The 16,457-nt window shown below is 37.9% G+C and overlaps 1 protein-coding gene across 4 annotated transcripts in view; it reads right to left on the bottom strand.

Moving 5' to 3' along the window:
- LOC132105860 (neuron navigator 3) overlaps window positions 1-16,457 on the bottom strand; it is a 169,610-nt gene that overhangs the window by 48,700 nt on the left and 104,453 nt on the right. For all 4 annotated transcript variants that reach the window (XM_059511319.1, XM_059511320.1, XM_059511322.1 and 1 more), the window contains exons 9-10: window positions 13,619-13,731; window positions 6,179-6,287 (exon numbers count right to left, since the gene is read on the bottom strand). In XM_059511319.1, the coding sequence (XP_059367302.1) occupies window positions 6,179-6,287; window positions 13,619-13,731 (222 nt within the window). The remainder of the gene's footprint in view (window positions 1-6,178; window positions 6,288-13,618; window positions 13,732-16,457) is intronic.

The raw sequence follows: 16,457 nt of genomic DNA, 5'->3' as shown, positions 1-16,457 counted from the left end.
AATTCAAGATAAAATCAATGCTGTGAAAACACTGTTCATTGTTATTTAATCGCACCTAATAATCAATGTTAATAAATGTGAATGCCTTTTGCAGCATTTTTAAACTTCAATCTGTCAGAATTTTGTTTAGATGCTAAATTTGGTCAGGTTTAAAGCCATCTGGTCGCCCTGCATTTTCTAAAAGTGGCTCCGGAACTGTGTATTGTGAGCATCCCTGCAGTATGGTATTATGTGCTACTCCCAATAGTGTTGAACAAAGAACCCAGACCAACTAAGAAACAATGACTTTCCTTTTCGTCTACAAAAAACTAAGTCAACAAGAAGTGTATAAGCTGAGGTTCATGGCTTGCTAAGACCATAAATCATGTATTTGGAGTAAGTAAATGTCACTGGATGCAGCAGATTTGGGCAGGTTGCTCTTTCTAATCTATTGATCAGCTGAATCCCCCTCTGGCCCAGTCACCAGCGTTTATTTCCCTCTCTGATGTCACTCCTCATGACAGCTGACAGTTCAACTATATATATATTCCTGATGTCTTGTCTTCTCGACAACCCCCGTTTCTTAGCAACATGCTAGTGCTATTGGGAAAGGGTAAGACTGCAGCATTTTTCTGAATCTGCCATCCTCCTCTGCTATCCCTTGAACGGACGGCCAGAAATCAAATGGCCAGATGAAACAGGAACACAATTACAGAAGCCACCGGTGGGAAAAGAGCTAGAGGTTATTTCATTTCAACATTCTATTAGATGAATGGGATCCTATGGGATTCTACTAGATAGGGAGGTGCTGATCAGTTACATATTAGTCCGTTATGGCTTATGATGCTTTGGAATCTTGATTCACATGTACACTACATACAATGAGACATGAAACAAGCTCTAGATTGATAAATATGCCAACATTTTGAGATTATATCAAGCATGCTTGTCAGTTAACACAAGCGGTTCCAAAAACCAAATTCATAATGCATAAATATTTGTGTGAAATTTGAGTAAATGCTTTGAGTAAAATAAGTGTTTAGTTAAGGTTAGCAATTTCATACACATAAATCTGGAAACATATACAAATATTTTATATTTTTAAAGTTATGGGGTAAAACAGAAGAAATATTCTATTTCTAGTACACTACTGAAGATTTTGCAATAAAAATGAAAAATATAAAAATTTAAAACAATTAGTAATTAATAATAATAATAATACAAGGACAAGGTTGACTAAATATAATAAACGTACATCTGACATAGGAGTAAGACTTAGTCTAATTTAAAAGACTAAGGGGCAGATTTACTATCAACTTGCACCAGCGCAAACCCTCATGTGATGTAAAAAAAACTACTATCCGAATTTACTAAAGACACACAGGGGGAAATTATATGGAATTACATTTAGTTCAATAATAATGAACGTAACTTTTTCAGAAACTATCAAACATATGCCATTACAAAAGAAAAAAAAACAAAATGAAAATGAAAAAAAATTAACTCAGTCGCACAAATGTAACAGGCTCTTCAAATATGCTTCATTTTTGTTAATGTTTTTCAAAGATTCGTTTTCGCTGATCGTGGATTCTGAATGCATTGCCACAGACTTCGCTTTTGCTTCACAGTTTTTGTTTGGAGTTTTGACACAAACTTCTCATGGGGGCAGGGTTTACAGTGATCTACCCTGATTGGATAGTGAGCTTTTGATGGACAGGTGCTCTCTGACCGGGAAGTACAGACGCCACTCAGTGGCACGCGCCGCGCATATTGAAAGCTCTCGTGGTGATTTAATCTGGTCTCTACTGCAAAAATATTTACAGGTTCTACCCTGTAAAGAAGTTTATACAAAGATTTAAATCTGACATTGATCTTACACGCTCTTTTTGTTCGAGTTCTGAAGAAACTGTACACTATTTTGGTCATGTCACTACACTCAGAAACTTTGGGATGGCATTGGTGTGTTTGTCAAGTGTACAATTTTGCCAGACTTCTCAGTACATATGAAAAACATTATATTTGGGAAATATGACCCCACAAACGAAAATATCAGTTTTGTTATTAATTTAAATTTGTTCCTAAACAAATTTCACATTCACAAATGCAAATTCTCCAACTGTAAACCTGTCTTCTCTGTTTTTCTAAAAGAAATGGAAAACTATTTGAATGTAATCTCAGTGTCTAATAAGAAAGGACTGTTAGAATTTGCTCCGCCTTTGATCGCGGTGATTTGTACGCAATACAGTAGGTCGTGCCTTGTATTACTAAATATGTAAATAGTATTTGACCTTCGCTCATCTCAGTCTGTAAAGATGAGCTCTCAGGAGAGACGGAGTGGCGCCATCTTCCTCTTTTTGTCCATCAAGGCAGCTTGAAGTAAGCTTGTGTTACTGAAGTCACCAATAACATCGATACAAGTTTTTCATGTTAGTGTGCAACAGTTGTTGCGGGTAATTATTGTCATTCAGTAACACAAGCTTACTTCAAGCTGCCTTGAAGGACAAGAGCTCATCTTTACAGACTGAGACGATCGAAGGTCAAATATTATTTACATATTTAGTATACAAATCACTGCGAGAGCTTTCCAATATGCGCGCCACTCTCTGGCGCCACTGACTGAGTGGCGTCTGTACTTCCCGGTCAGAGAGCACCTGTCCATCAAAAGCTCACTATCCAATCAGAGTAGATCACTGTTAACCCCGACCCCACGAGAAGTTTGTGTCAAAACTCCAAACGAAAAACTGCGAAGCAAAAGTGAAATCTGTGGCAATGCATTCAGAATCCATAATCAGCGAAAATGAATCTTTGAAAAACATTAACAAAAATGAAGCATATTTGAAGAGCCTGTTACATTTGTGCAACTGTGTTAATTTTTTTCATTTTCATTGTGTTGTTTTTCTTTTGTAATGGCATATTTTTGATAGTTTCTGAAAAAGTTACGTTCAGTTTTATAAAGTTTCGTTCATTTTTATTGAAGCAAATGTAATTCCATAAAATTAGAGCTATTTCTGTGGCTCACCTTTTTTTAATTTGCATTTGTAGGAGGTTTCTTTTCGATCTGTAAATTCATGGGAGGAGAGTATTTAAATGAATCATGCAATGGAATTTACTAAGATTTGCGCTTGCCAATTCACTGGTATTTGCAGATTTATTTAATGCCCCAAGAAAGCATGTCTTAAAGCAGTTTGGTTATTGGCGTTGCTCTTAGACAAAGACAAAATTTAAAAAGGCTGAAAAAAATTAACACTAACGTAAACTAGCTATATAGTAACTACATAGTTTTTCTGAGTCAACATTTGATAAATCCTTTTGAGATTCTTGATTTTAAGTCTAGAGACTTCTAGGCTGGGAAGTTGTGGCCTAATGGTTAGAGATTTGGACTCTTAATCCAAAGGTTGCTCTGGGTGTGTGTGTGTTCACTGCTGTGTGTGTGCACGTTGTATGCGTTAAATGCAGAGCCAGATTTCTGAGTATGGGTCACCATACTTGGCTGTACCCCACTTCACCTTTACTTTTTTCTCTTTTTTTTCCGAGACAGAGAGGTTGTCTTGACCTTGAAAAAGGATTTTTTTTATTCTACAACATCAATCAATACAATATTTCATCTCTGAGAATTTTCAAAACGTGAACACAGGCTCAGATCAATGGAGCTTTGTGGCGTTCCCAACACAGCGGTGAATAGATGTGAGCAGAAGCTTCTGAAAGAACACTTACATTCCATACTCTTTCAGAATATATACCATATGGTTTGGAGATGAATGGAAGTCAATTTGAAAAGCTCTTTTGAGACTCCCCTATGTATGATGGAATCCACATAGTGGGCCAATGTCTCAGGAAACCACACTTTAACCTTCTGACGGCCAAACAGTGTCACAAAGGTGAAAAATGGAGCTCTTCCGTACAATTAAAACAGTCCTGGCTGGATCACTATCTTCTTTCCATCTGTCAGATGTAATGAAACATATTCTACTGAATTACTCGGTTTAGTTTGTAACAGTGAAGAATAGCTTTTCCTTATCTTCATTCATTGCGAGCATAGCCTGACAGCCGTGTGTCAACAATATATATCTGACCATTATGAACTCCAAGGGTTGGAGTTTTTTGATTCATGGGCTCTTTACTGGTTAGCTTTACTGGCGAGGGAGTGTGAGGAAGTGTCTAACACCTTTTTGGCTCCTTTGAGAAGCAATGTGCTATAAAAAAAAAAAAAGGCCAAGCATTGATTTCCAAAGAAGATGCTCCCAGTGAGGGAAAGAGAGAGAGTTAGGGCCAACACCATCTGTCATGTCAGTGCGCTGCCTCTGAACCACTTTCCTGTGAAATTACATTCACATTGTGAGTGAGATAAAGAGAGAGGTGCTGAAATAGGCTGGACAAATGTGGTTACGCTTATGTATTTTCTGCAGTAATTGGCTGTTTGGGAATTTGTGTTTTAATAAATGATTATCTCGACAAAAATGAACACATTTTTCTTTTCACAATGAGATTGGTGAACATCTTTGTTAGCAAAGATGTTGGCACAGCAAGGGTTTGCATTGTTTATGAATGCCAAACTGAGCTCTGTCTTTAAAGAAATTAAATTGGCAAAAGAGACCCAATTTTTGGAAAGTGCAGCTGTCACTGCTTTGGAGCTAATGAACTGTCTTTTCATGATGTCTTACTCAACTGCTATATATATCTTTGTGGATAAGGCAATCCCAGAACGCACTGCGACAACTTTGCAAAAAGCTTTACAAGTAAGATCATGCTTGTTCATCAGCTTCACCATCTACATTTTGCTGTCCATTAGCTAAATTAGAGCTAAACCAGCATTAACTAGCCTGGAAATCTGTCATTGCACTATTTTTCCTCAATGGCCAAACACCAGAGGTGGGGGACTCGAGTCACATGACTTACAATTTTCAGGACTTGCGACTTGCTTGATTAAAGAATAAAAATGACTTGACTTGACTTTGACTTGAGAACAAGTTACTAGAGACTTGACTTGACTTGAAGTGGAAGACTCGACAATGACTTGAACGTATAATAAACAATCAGCAATAAAATTGATTGTGACATCAGCACCACTAATCAGCGTCTGTGCCTTTAACGCTGCAAAATTCAAACTGCGTCAAACATGGCAGACAGTTGTCGAGCTCCACAAATAGGACTTTGAAGTGGACCGTTCCGATAAAAAAAATATTTGCCAGATGCAAAATATGCAACGCAAGAATATCCGACACGACAACGTCAAATTTCATTCGACATTTCAAGAACCACAAAGAAAGGTAAGAAAGTAATCTCTTTATAGTTAGTTTCATTAAGATCTATAACGATTACTCATGTACGTTAATTAATTAATCTTTTATGTTTGTCATAATTTGGCCCTGGTTGCATTTTCTTTTTTACTTATTAGAAATGTGACCATTATCATTACTGATATGTCTCTTAAATAGATGTATTGGGGAATTTAGCTATAACAGTGGCATAACCTGAATTTTAATGCTGGACGCGTCTGAAGGAAACGGTTCTCGGAAACTGGATCTTGACTTGAGAACGAGTCAATTGATTGTTCGTTATCTGGCTCGGCTCGGTGTTCATCTTCAGTTCTCTCTTCACAGCAGTTCAGTCAGTGTACTGTTTGAGTAAATGAATTACTCCGGGATATTGCTTTATATTAACTCAGAGGGAGTGTTAGCCACATTAAAAAAGTTAACAGCTTAAGTCATTTGTGGATTAATGGCAAACCTTGTTTTCTGTAAATGCAACACATTTTAGACTGTTTCAATTAAATTGAATTAGACGACTGGATTATACATTTTAGACTCGATACATCTTAGGCTCGAAACGTTTTGTGTAAACAACACAATTTAATTTTATTATATATCAGATATTAATGTAGCACATATATGCGTATGATTCATATATAGCAAATGTATAATGAATAAGATACATAATAATTGTATACAAGTTCATATTTTCTGTGCAAAAATAAATATGTATCGAACAAAATTTACCTCTATTTATTTTAGTACTGACTTTACTTGACTTGAAACTTATCAGGACTCGACTTGACTTGCTTAGGGTGAACGCTTGACTTGACTTGCTTGATTTATCTGATCTGTGACTTGAGACTTGACTCGAGACTTGATGATTAAGACTTGAGACTTGCTTGGACTTGACCATGTGTGACTTGTCCCCACCTCTGCCAAACACTAACCTGTGGCTAATCTGCGTCCCGCGTAAATTAGACATGGTTTCTTCAAGATTCTGTCTCAGGTCGGCAATGTTCTTCACTGTACGCATTCGTCTAGTTTCTGGATCCTCCCCTGGTGGATAGAAAGAAGAAAACATTGGTTACTGACCCTATTACAGGCACCAAGTCGCTTGCTAGTAAATAGTCTGGAAGGCAGAACGTCATATGAACCAGTCAAACATGCTGCGGCCAGCGGTTAGGGAGTGGAGGCTGTCTGCTTCTGCATGTCAACTCAGATGCTAAAGTTACAGCTTGCTGTGCAGCTGATGGGATAAAGGGACAGATTTCACGGTCATCACTTTTCCGCGAAGCATGGAGTAATCTGTGTGCTATGACACCACTTCTTAACCCCTAAGCCCTGCTCAAAATTTGGCTGGAGCATGATTTGCCTATAAAGCAGAAATCTGCCAAATTTAAACAGACATTTTACTGCACAGATTTTAATACTCGTTTTCTGAACACAAGTGGATTCCTTTCAGTGATATACAAGTTATTTGGATCTGTGCCCTCAGTAAAAATTGATTTAGTGAATCTTTTCTGCAGGTTACAGCATTATTGTTATTGACTAATGAGTCATTCACTCAACTGATTCATTTAAAAATCTACTTTGAGATACAAAGTAGATTCCAGAAATGCTGTTTTTTAATGCTGTTTTCCCACAAATGTATATCTATTGTTTTTATCCATTCTCTATAATTTTATAAAATAAATAAATTATAATAAGTAAATTAACTAATAATAAATTGCGAAGCCAGAAAAAGACATCAAAGGTAAGAACCTTGATTTGAATATGTTTTGTTCACTTGAAAGAGTTGTTCATCATTTTGTGTGTTCAACACCACTAGAACACAGGCTCTGGATCTGCAGAGGTTCAGTTAAGTGCTTCTTTTCCACTGCATTAAACTCATTGAACAAAGACTCTCATACAGGCTGATGATGGCAGTAGGAGGTCTAACAGCAGGTCTGCAGAGCTCCCACATCCCATCTGAGACTTGCTAATTTGATCCAATCTGGTCCTAATGCACACCTCCTGACTATAAAATACAATGCCAATTGCATATAATGTAAAACACTAATTATAAAACGGAAAAAAAAAATAGTATAGCTGTTCACTGATTTTAGGTGTGTTGCTTGTATGATTTTGTTGCAGTAAAACAGTGAGACAGTATGTTAACATTTAAAATGAGTGTTACAGAGCATCAGAACTGCTCTACTTTCACAACACACATTCATTTTACAATTTATTTTAAATGTGACCTCATAGATAAATATATATATATAAAAGGTGATTCCCATGTTGAACCATGATGAATCGCATTAAGATTTACACCCACAACCATTTCCAACAGCACTTCTCACTTGTCAAACACCTTAAGGTCAAAGCTTATTTTTCTCTTGTGTAAGTAAACGTCACCCCATACTTGTTAGCACATCTGTGCTTCTGCTGAAAGAACCGGACACTCTCCTATACACAGATAAACAGTCAAATCAGTCTGTTTTTTTAGAACACAAACTGACAAACAAGACGCACTCATGCAAGTGAGCCTGACTCAAGCCATCTGAGTGGAAGATCCGTCTGAGAGGGTAGAAGATCGATGAAGAGCACAACCAAGTGCAAGAGTGTCATGACAAACTAACAATCCTAGGCGAAAATGAAAGCAAAAAAATTGGTCTTGAAGTGGTTTTATATTCCTTTTTTCAGAAACATTTGCAATAGTTATTATTATAATCAAAATAGTATTAAATTGCTAAACTTCAATCTAAAAAAAGCAAAGTTAATGGTCTAAAGCAGTATAAGATGTCTGTTTTTTATAGGTACTATACATAGAGCACTGAATATAGTGGTGAAGTAAAGAGAATGTCTATAAAATGACACAATGCATCCAATATATAAGCAAAAACGTCAACCTAATGAAGAAAAAAAAACACATTTAATGAGTTGACCATCCTGATCCCTACAGCACAGAAAGGAATGACCCTGGGCACAAACAAACACATACTGAGTCACTGTGAATGTATCATGCTCTCTTTTACCCAGAAGGCTTTGTTTTATGGGATTGTAATGAACCATTCAGCCAAATTTTGTAACGCAAATAAAGTAATTTCACCCCCTTGCATCTCACATAAAGAGCTACAGGGCCATTTCAAACCCACACACACATAGCAGGTGCATGGCTATTCTCACTGGATGTGAATGCTGGATACGAACAAACCATACAACAGCTTTTGACTCTTCTGACAATATTTGATGATCAAGAGGGCTCTGGGTGGCATAATGTGCACTTGTTGCCCTCTGGGTGAGCAGACACATTTCTGCAAGCACCACTTGAGCCTGTCAGCAGCAAAGGAGGACGTGAGGACACAACGCTGGTTCTGTCTGATCAGATGGTAACTGAGAGTTTGCACTGATTTAACCTCATTGTGGCAGTGTGAAAGCTAACCTCAGAGTCTACAGCTTCAAACCGGAATCGAATGCATTGTGAGGTTTGTGTTTTGAATAATTCAGACCTGTGTTGTACTGTATCACTCATTTCAAATGGAGATGCAAATGTGTGACACAGCAGGTTTGTGTGCCCTCATAGCAAAGAGCTTAGCAATTTACATACAGTGTTAAAGGTACAGTAGCAAAAAAAACTCCTTTATTCTCAGTGCCAGAGAGAGGATGGAAAATGTTCATGTAAAAGAAAACAATGACCACAAAAACAATTTTTGGTCAAAGAAACCTTGATTAATATTAAAAGTTGACTTTAGAGGGAAAAATAAATTGTACAAATTTGAGTGCCATAATGCTAGGATGTACTGGTTGATTGATAGGGTCTTGCTATACATTTATGAGTTATGAGTGGGTGTTAAGGTGTTCCAAGTGGTTGCTTTTTGTTATTCAATAGTGATATTGTGGTCACTATCACTTTTTTTTTGTCTTTTTGTCATCTGTAAGGCTAAAATCATTAGTCAGGTTGCGTTATAGGCTAGCACATTTTCTCTGAAAAAGCTGCATGATTCATCTCCATAACAAATAACTGTGCATAATGAGTTACATTCCAGAGTTTCTTAAGCACAGATACTTGAACAGACCTCTAACTTTATAGAGATTACCCTCATGTCTTTCAAAATAGTATTTCTCTTTTCTGAGAATATTTTGAAGAATGCTGGGGTCCAAATAATATCAGAGCCTACTGACTTTCAAAACATCTTCATTTGTGTTTCACAAAAGAAGAAATGCACAAAGGACGTGATTTTTAGACAGAATGTTATTTTGTTGTTCTTGAGCTATTCATTTAAACATTACCAAAAGTAAAATTTACCACTAAAAAAATAGCATTTAAAGCACTGCCTTAGTCAACTCAAAAGCTGAACTACAGGGAACTGAATTACTTCAATAAGATGCGGTGTTGGGCTTGTGAACAAACAGCCCCTCGGTTGACGGTTAACACAGGATGGACTAGGAATAAAAGCATGGATCACACAGATGGGAGGGTAAATAGAGCTATTGATCAGAGCAGCAGACATCATGGCAGCACTTCAATAGCCGGCAGGTGAATCTGGCTTCTAAATGTTCTCCTATAGCACAATCAGAGAACCATAATTCAACCAGACACCTCCCAGATCTGTTTCTAATGCAGTTACACACACACTCGACCCAGAGTTCAAGGATAAAACTGACCATTACAACAGCAATGCACAATCAAAGACTCTTAAAGTATGTTACTGATGTGTTTTAGTGATTCGCTATGCGGCATTGCACTTACGGTGTGACTGTGGGTTCAAAACCTGCTCCAGGTCTCCCAACATAGTGAGTATAACCTCTTTATCCAGCTGTGCTGTCTCCTCCCTGGCACTCTCAAGCTCCCAGTCTCCTCCAGAGCCTGCCGGACCTGCCTGGAGGTCCTCATCCGATTTACGATTGCTGCCCGCTTTCTCCATCATCTCGGGCCGCTGGTGCTGATGGGCAGGAGCCATCCGGGTGGACTTACGACCCCAGGGCACAGGAATAAGGGAGTGTTCGGATTGGGAAAGCACCTTGGTGAGGGACAGCGAGAGTGAGCGAGCTCGGGCGCTGCTGTCCGGATGTCTACGGGCACTACCTCGGCCATGTAGGGGCGAGGGCGATGAAGACGATGTCCCGGAGGATGTCGAAGGTGGGCAAGGAGGTTCATCCAGCTCAAAGGCATAAACCCTCTGCTCCCCATCACTAAGCAGCACGAGATTGCCGAGAGAACGTTGCTTGCGGAGGTTTAAGTTGTCTAGGAGAGGCTGCGGTGACTTGCGAGGTGGGCTGCCGCCCTGGAATACAGAGAACTCGGCTCCTCGCTTCATATTTTCACACGTTCTTTATACTTTTTCTTCCTTATGTTGAAGTTAGTTCCTCCTCACATGATCTGCGAGCCTCAGGTGGCTGCAGGCACACACGCTCAGTCGCAAAACTGCCCCTTGCACCAGGGAGCTTCAAATATCATCCTGCCCACACGCACGCTCGCTCGCCGCAGCCAATAACCAGCATCCAGGTGCATGCTCCTCCTGTCTTCCTCCTCTCTTTCTCTTCTCTCACTTCTTTCCTTCAATGCAGCACGGAGGCTCGTGGGAAGAAGATCTGCACCAGATTACGGTGAAATTGTGATACACGTCATTCACGGCATCTCCCCCTCTTTCTCTTTCAGCGAGCGAAGACTCTTCACACACTCTGTCTATTAATTACCGGCTGGAGCGAATGCATGTGGTTCGCTTCAAGGGACAGCAGGAGAGACTGAGTGTGTTTGTGTGCACTCTCAGACACTAGCTCAGGGTCCGCCTGCTCCTTTTAACATGCTGTGAGCTGCTTCATTCTCTTTATCCATCTCCCTCTTTCTTCTCTCTGTTTCCCTTTGCAGCAATGATGGCTGTTTCCCTGTTGCTGATAGCTACCAGTTTAGCACACACCTTTGCAGCAAAACGTGTATGTGTGTGTGTGTGTGTGTGTGTGTCTGTGTGTGTGTGTGTAGTGGGAATAACATAAGATGAAACTAGCTTGTAACACTGTGATCTCTCCTTAGACTTCCTTTACACTGAAGAAGGTTGTTTAGATGATCCATTTGTAAATGCTGCAGCACACTGCTTAACTATCAGGAAATTATACAAAAAACAATATAATATAATATAATATGATGGCTTTCTCCATCATCTCGGGCCGCTGGTGCTGATGGGCAGGAGCCATCCGGGTGGACTTACGACCCCAGGGCACAGGAATAAGGGAGTGTTCGGATTGGGAAAGCACCTTGGTGAGGGACAGCGAGAGTGAGCGAGCTCGGGCGCTGCTGTCCGGATGTCTACGGGCACTACCTCGGCCATGTAGGGGCGAGGGCGATGAAGACGATGTCCCGGAGGATGTCGAAGGTGGGCAAGGAGGTTCATCCAGCTCAAAGGCATAAACCCTATTATAATATATTATTATAATATAATATAATATAATATAATATAATATAATATAATATAATATAATATAATATAATATAATATAATATAATATAATATAATAATACTTTTAAATAAATATTGTAATAACATTCTATAAAATTACTATATAGCACTAAAAACAGGCATATTATATTATATTTTATTTCATGATTAATTCATTATTATTTTTTTCATTCACTGTTCTGACAAGCTATTTACAAATTGCTTGCCTAATATTTCATTTTTTTCTCAGCACTGAACTAATAGGTTACAACACAGAAGATTACCCTAACCAGACTCCAGAGAATTCAGAAAATAATGATTTTTTTTTTGCCATTAACTTCAGCAACACCACCGACCAATCAGCCATCTAAAAACGAACAGGTGCATACAGAGATTTTGCTTCTGTACTTGCATCGAGTGTAGCATATTTTAAAACTAGGCGGAACCCACAGTGCACTTCAACAGGAAGTGAGTTCTGAGGTTAACATCTATAAACAGTAGATGTGAGGGTTTTCCTGACCGCATCACTGGCCAAACCACGGCATTTCAAACATGGACAGATGTAGAGAAAAGCCTGCAGACATGCTTCCTAAGATGAAAAAAAAGCTTTTTCTCAGATGTTCCAATTTCACAGAAAAAGAAATATTTTCTGTTTAAAGTACGGATCATCTCAGATGTTTCTTCTAAAATTAAAACAAAAATTAAGGCTGTTGTTAGATCTGAAAAATCTGAGATTTTTTCAAGACTCCATTTGATTTCCATTTAATCCCACTGCTGTCTACAACAGGTGCAACTATTAAGGTAATAAAGCAATATTTTTACTTCTATGGGACAATTAATACTTTCTATGCATATCAATCTGGAAATTTCAAATGCTTATAACAACTTAATCTGTATTAATTTTTAATAAAAACTAGTAAAAACAATCTTGAATCTACATGTACCACTTAGAATGTGTGTTCATTTTCTTCATTTGTTTTCAGCAGCTCAGGAACCAATAACAATTTTATGCTTTCCTAACTTTCTTCAGCCATAAACTGTCCCAAAACTCTCCAAAAGCAGTGCAGCACATAAAACAAACATCTGATCATGAGTCAGAATGCTATTGCTGCTTCTAGAAACACTTGCAAACAACATTGTCCCTCACCTTCAAAATGACCACAGCAGGGCTGCGATCTCATTGACGTGCAAACACTGACCGCTTTTTGCTTATGTGTTCGTCGCTGCAGTTTATTCGCTTTAATTTGACATTCCAGGCATTTTTGTGCAAGCTGGAGCCCTAATTTATATCTCATTAAAGAATTTGAGGAACTATTTTCCAGTCGGGTTTGTTTTGAGCTTTTTTAGATTGTTAATTACAAACAAAATGCATTAAAGTAACGACAGGGAACCTCATAAAATGATCAGATTCCAAACCGATTAAATCTCATCGCGTACAGAATTAATGAAAAGCACCAAAAGCATTTGCAGAGGGATATAACGACAGTGGCTGTGCTGATAAATATGCACACAGGAAATGAACAACTAGGAACGCATGTCATAGTGCACTCTCCAATTCCAGAAACTGCAGTGCAGGTAAATGCAGCATTTGGGCACAATTTGCATTTATTTCTTACAGTTGCTCGCCGACTGGTTGTTAAGAGATGTGTGCGAGCAGCGCCTGAGCCCTAGGCACCTATCTTCAGCTATCAGCTGTCACATCACAGTCCCACACACACAGAAATACACACAAGCACAAATAAACAACACATTCTGCAGCCTGGCTTCCCAAACAAGGCCAGCCTTTGTCCACCTGTCATATCTGACCTTTTCTTGCTGCGACAGCAACATGGAACTAGCAGCCTGCAGAGAGAATCTGTGGCTGATTTCAGCTTCTCTGTGTGTGTGTTAGGCTTGTGTCGGTCTCATACAGTATGTCTGACTGTGTGTAGGTATGCATGTGCACATGTGGCAGTACTCGTCCTACTGTACCTGAGATCTCCTCCAGGCACTGTTTAGCGGTCTTGCCGTAGACCAGGTCTTTTGTGGGACTGAGACACGGTTCAGGGGGGACCACAGTAGTGCAGTCATTCTCTGAATACGTCCTGAGTGAAGCAAAAGGAAAAATTAAATACAAATTAGCTTTTCACATAGAGTAGATTTTTTATTTTTTTTACAGGCATGCATAAATACTATCATACAGTCAACATGAATTTTGCATTAGATTAACCCAAGTGCCACTTATTTTAAAAGAAAGCAACCTTAAAAAAACTTTTAAAAAAGCATCTATGCACTTTTTATTTTAGTAACATTGATATACTATTATAGTTTTGGATATATTTTCAATTAGATGTCATTTTTAGATTTTATGTTTCCGTTTTAATTAAAACATTTTAAACTTTTTAAACTGTGTTTTTGTCATTTTATTAGTTTATTTTTTTCCTGTTTATTTATTTAAATATGTCTATATGTTTTTTATTAAGTTTTAGTTTTCAGTAGATTTTTTTTTACATTTATTTTTGTTTTATTTTAGCACTTAAAAAATAGCTGAAATAAAAGTTGTTGTTATTTTTAAATATTTAATTTTTATTTCAGTTTTATTTATGTACTTAATTGTTTACTTTTCAGTAGTTTTATTGTCAGGTACAAGTTAACAATAACCCTGCCACTAATAACAACCCTGGAACCATATGGCCACAAGTCATTTAAATTATAAAATATTATTATTATTATTATTATTATTATTATATAAAATTGTTTATTACATATATGTATAATAATAATAATAATAGAGCTGTTTAGGCTCCTACCTTTCCCTATATTTTTTCTCTAAGGAATAAATCACAGATTAATGACTTTATGTAGCTGTTTTCTTTATAGGGTTTTTTCGGTTTTACAACAGGTTTGTCATTGTGGGGACACCTGGCCTCCCAAAATATACAAAAACCTGGCAAACACATGCACATACAATGCTGTTCAGACATAGGTGAAATAGACTGGGAAAAACTCTGATTGAAAATGCATAACAACAACACCTACAACAAAGCCATCCCAGGACACCTGCACTCGCCCAGATAAACATTCCCTCTCACACACACAGGCACACACACATACACACACACACACACACACACACACACACACACACACACACACACACACACACACACACACAATTCACCAGCCAAATATTTCAGTGGCATATAACACTGTTAGTTTCACCATGTGTTCCACACTCTTGCCATTGAGATGCTGCATTACCTGTGACAGCACACACACATATGAACTCACACGCTGAATGAACTCAAACAAAACAGACAGATTCAACAGAAGGTCACCTCATGACACACAGATTTTACTGGGAGCAGATGCATAGTTTAATCTTTTTAATATATTTTTCGAGCAACATCACTGAAGCTGAGGGTGTTGATGTGAGCAGAGGCAGTGAATGGGAGGTCAACCTACTATTCTCAATGCCAGTGGAGACAAATACAAAAGCTCTCTTCCAAACCTACGTGAGCTGCCCACCTAGACAACATTTTTAGGCATTTTCACTCCCAACATAAAGGCTCGAAAAGTAGTATGCAAAATTAGACTGCTTCAAACAGTACCTAAGGCAGCAGTACCTATACATACTAGGATAAGAAAAACCTTTACTGTGGATATTAAAAATATTTATATTTTAAGCTATGTGTCAACCAAACCATTTTTTTTAAGAGGCTAACATATTTTTTCCAATAGGAATGGTGCATTTCTTGCCATTTATCAGCCCCGAAAGTTGAAGAATATTTAACTTTGGGTAAAACGCAACGCTCATCACTGTCACTTACTCAGCTGTCCAATCACAGTGGAGGATGGGCAGGACAAATTCCACAATGACCAACCACCTCATCCTAATTGTACAACAGCAACAGACATCAACAAGAAGCACAACAAATCAGATCGTTACAGTGCAGCATATATTCTGTATCATAACAGCCAAAGCAACTTAAATGAAAAAAAATGCTGCACCTTAAAAGCAGTCAAGCGCTCATAGCTAGGCATTTTCAGCAGAATGCCTGGTGTTTTCAGCTTTCCTAATACGCTTCGGTGAACACGTGACCTTAATGTATATTATATATTATTTAGTGCAGAAAAGTACTGAATAATCGGATAGATCGGTGCACTGTGTTTTTGTGTTTATTACCCTAATGTAAACATAAAAAATAAAACATTTTACAATTGTGGTTCATATATATGACTTATTATTCATATATTTATATATATATATAAAATTACATTTTAAAATATAAGCAAATAGGAAATGGTTATAAAAGTTGTAATAACAATATCATAATATTGCTATTATACTATATTTTTTAATTAAATAAAGCCCCCTTGGTAAAAAATAAAATACAATTCTTAAAAAAAACTAAAAAATTCTAAACATAACTGAAACCTTAGAATGATATGAAATATATAAGTGAAGTTATATAAAAAATAAATCAATCAATCAATCAATTTTGAGGCTGGTAATACAATGCTCTCAACTCACTTGCCCTCACATGCTAAACTAAAAGTTTAAATCTAAGTGTAGTTCTTAGAGCATGATAACCACGCGGACTTGTTCAAAATGCATTGTATCATCTCGCACACCGTCAAGTGCTGTCACAGCCCTGCGGGTTTTACAGAGTCAAGCAGAGCTCTCCAGAGGAAGATCTGCAGTGGTGGAAGGGAGTGTGATAAGGGCTCCACTTTAAAATTCCATAAAGACTTTAGGTTATAATCCTTATGAGATGGCACTAAGAATGCCAAACACAGCATTAAGAAAACAGCATCATCTTCCTGTGAA

Source organism: Carassius carassius, chromosome 26, assembly GCF_963082965.1.
Source record: "Carassius carassius chromosome 26, fCarCar2.1, whole genome shotgun sequence".
Lineage (NCBI taxonomy): Eukaryota > Metazoa > Chordata > Actinopteri > Cypriniformes > Cyprinidae > Carassius > Carassius carassius.
This window is presented reverse-complemented; position numbering and strand designations above follow the sequence as displayed.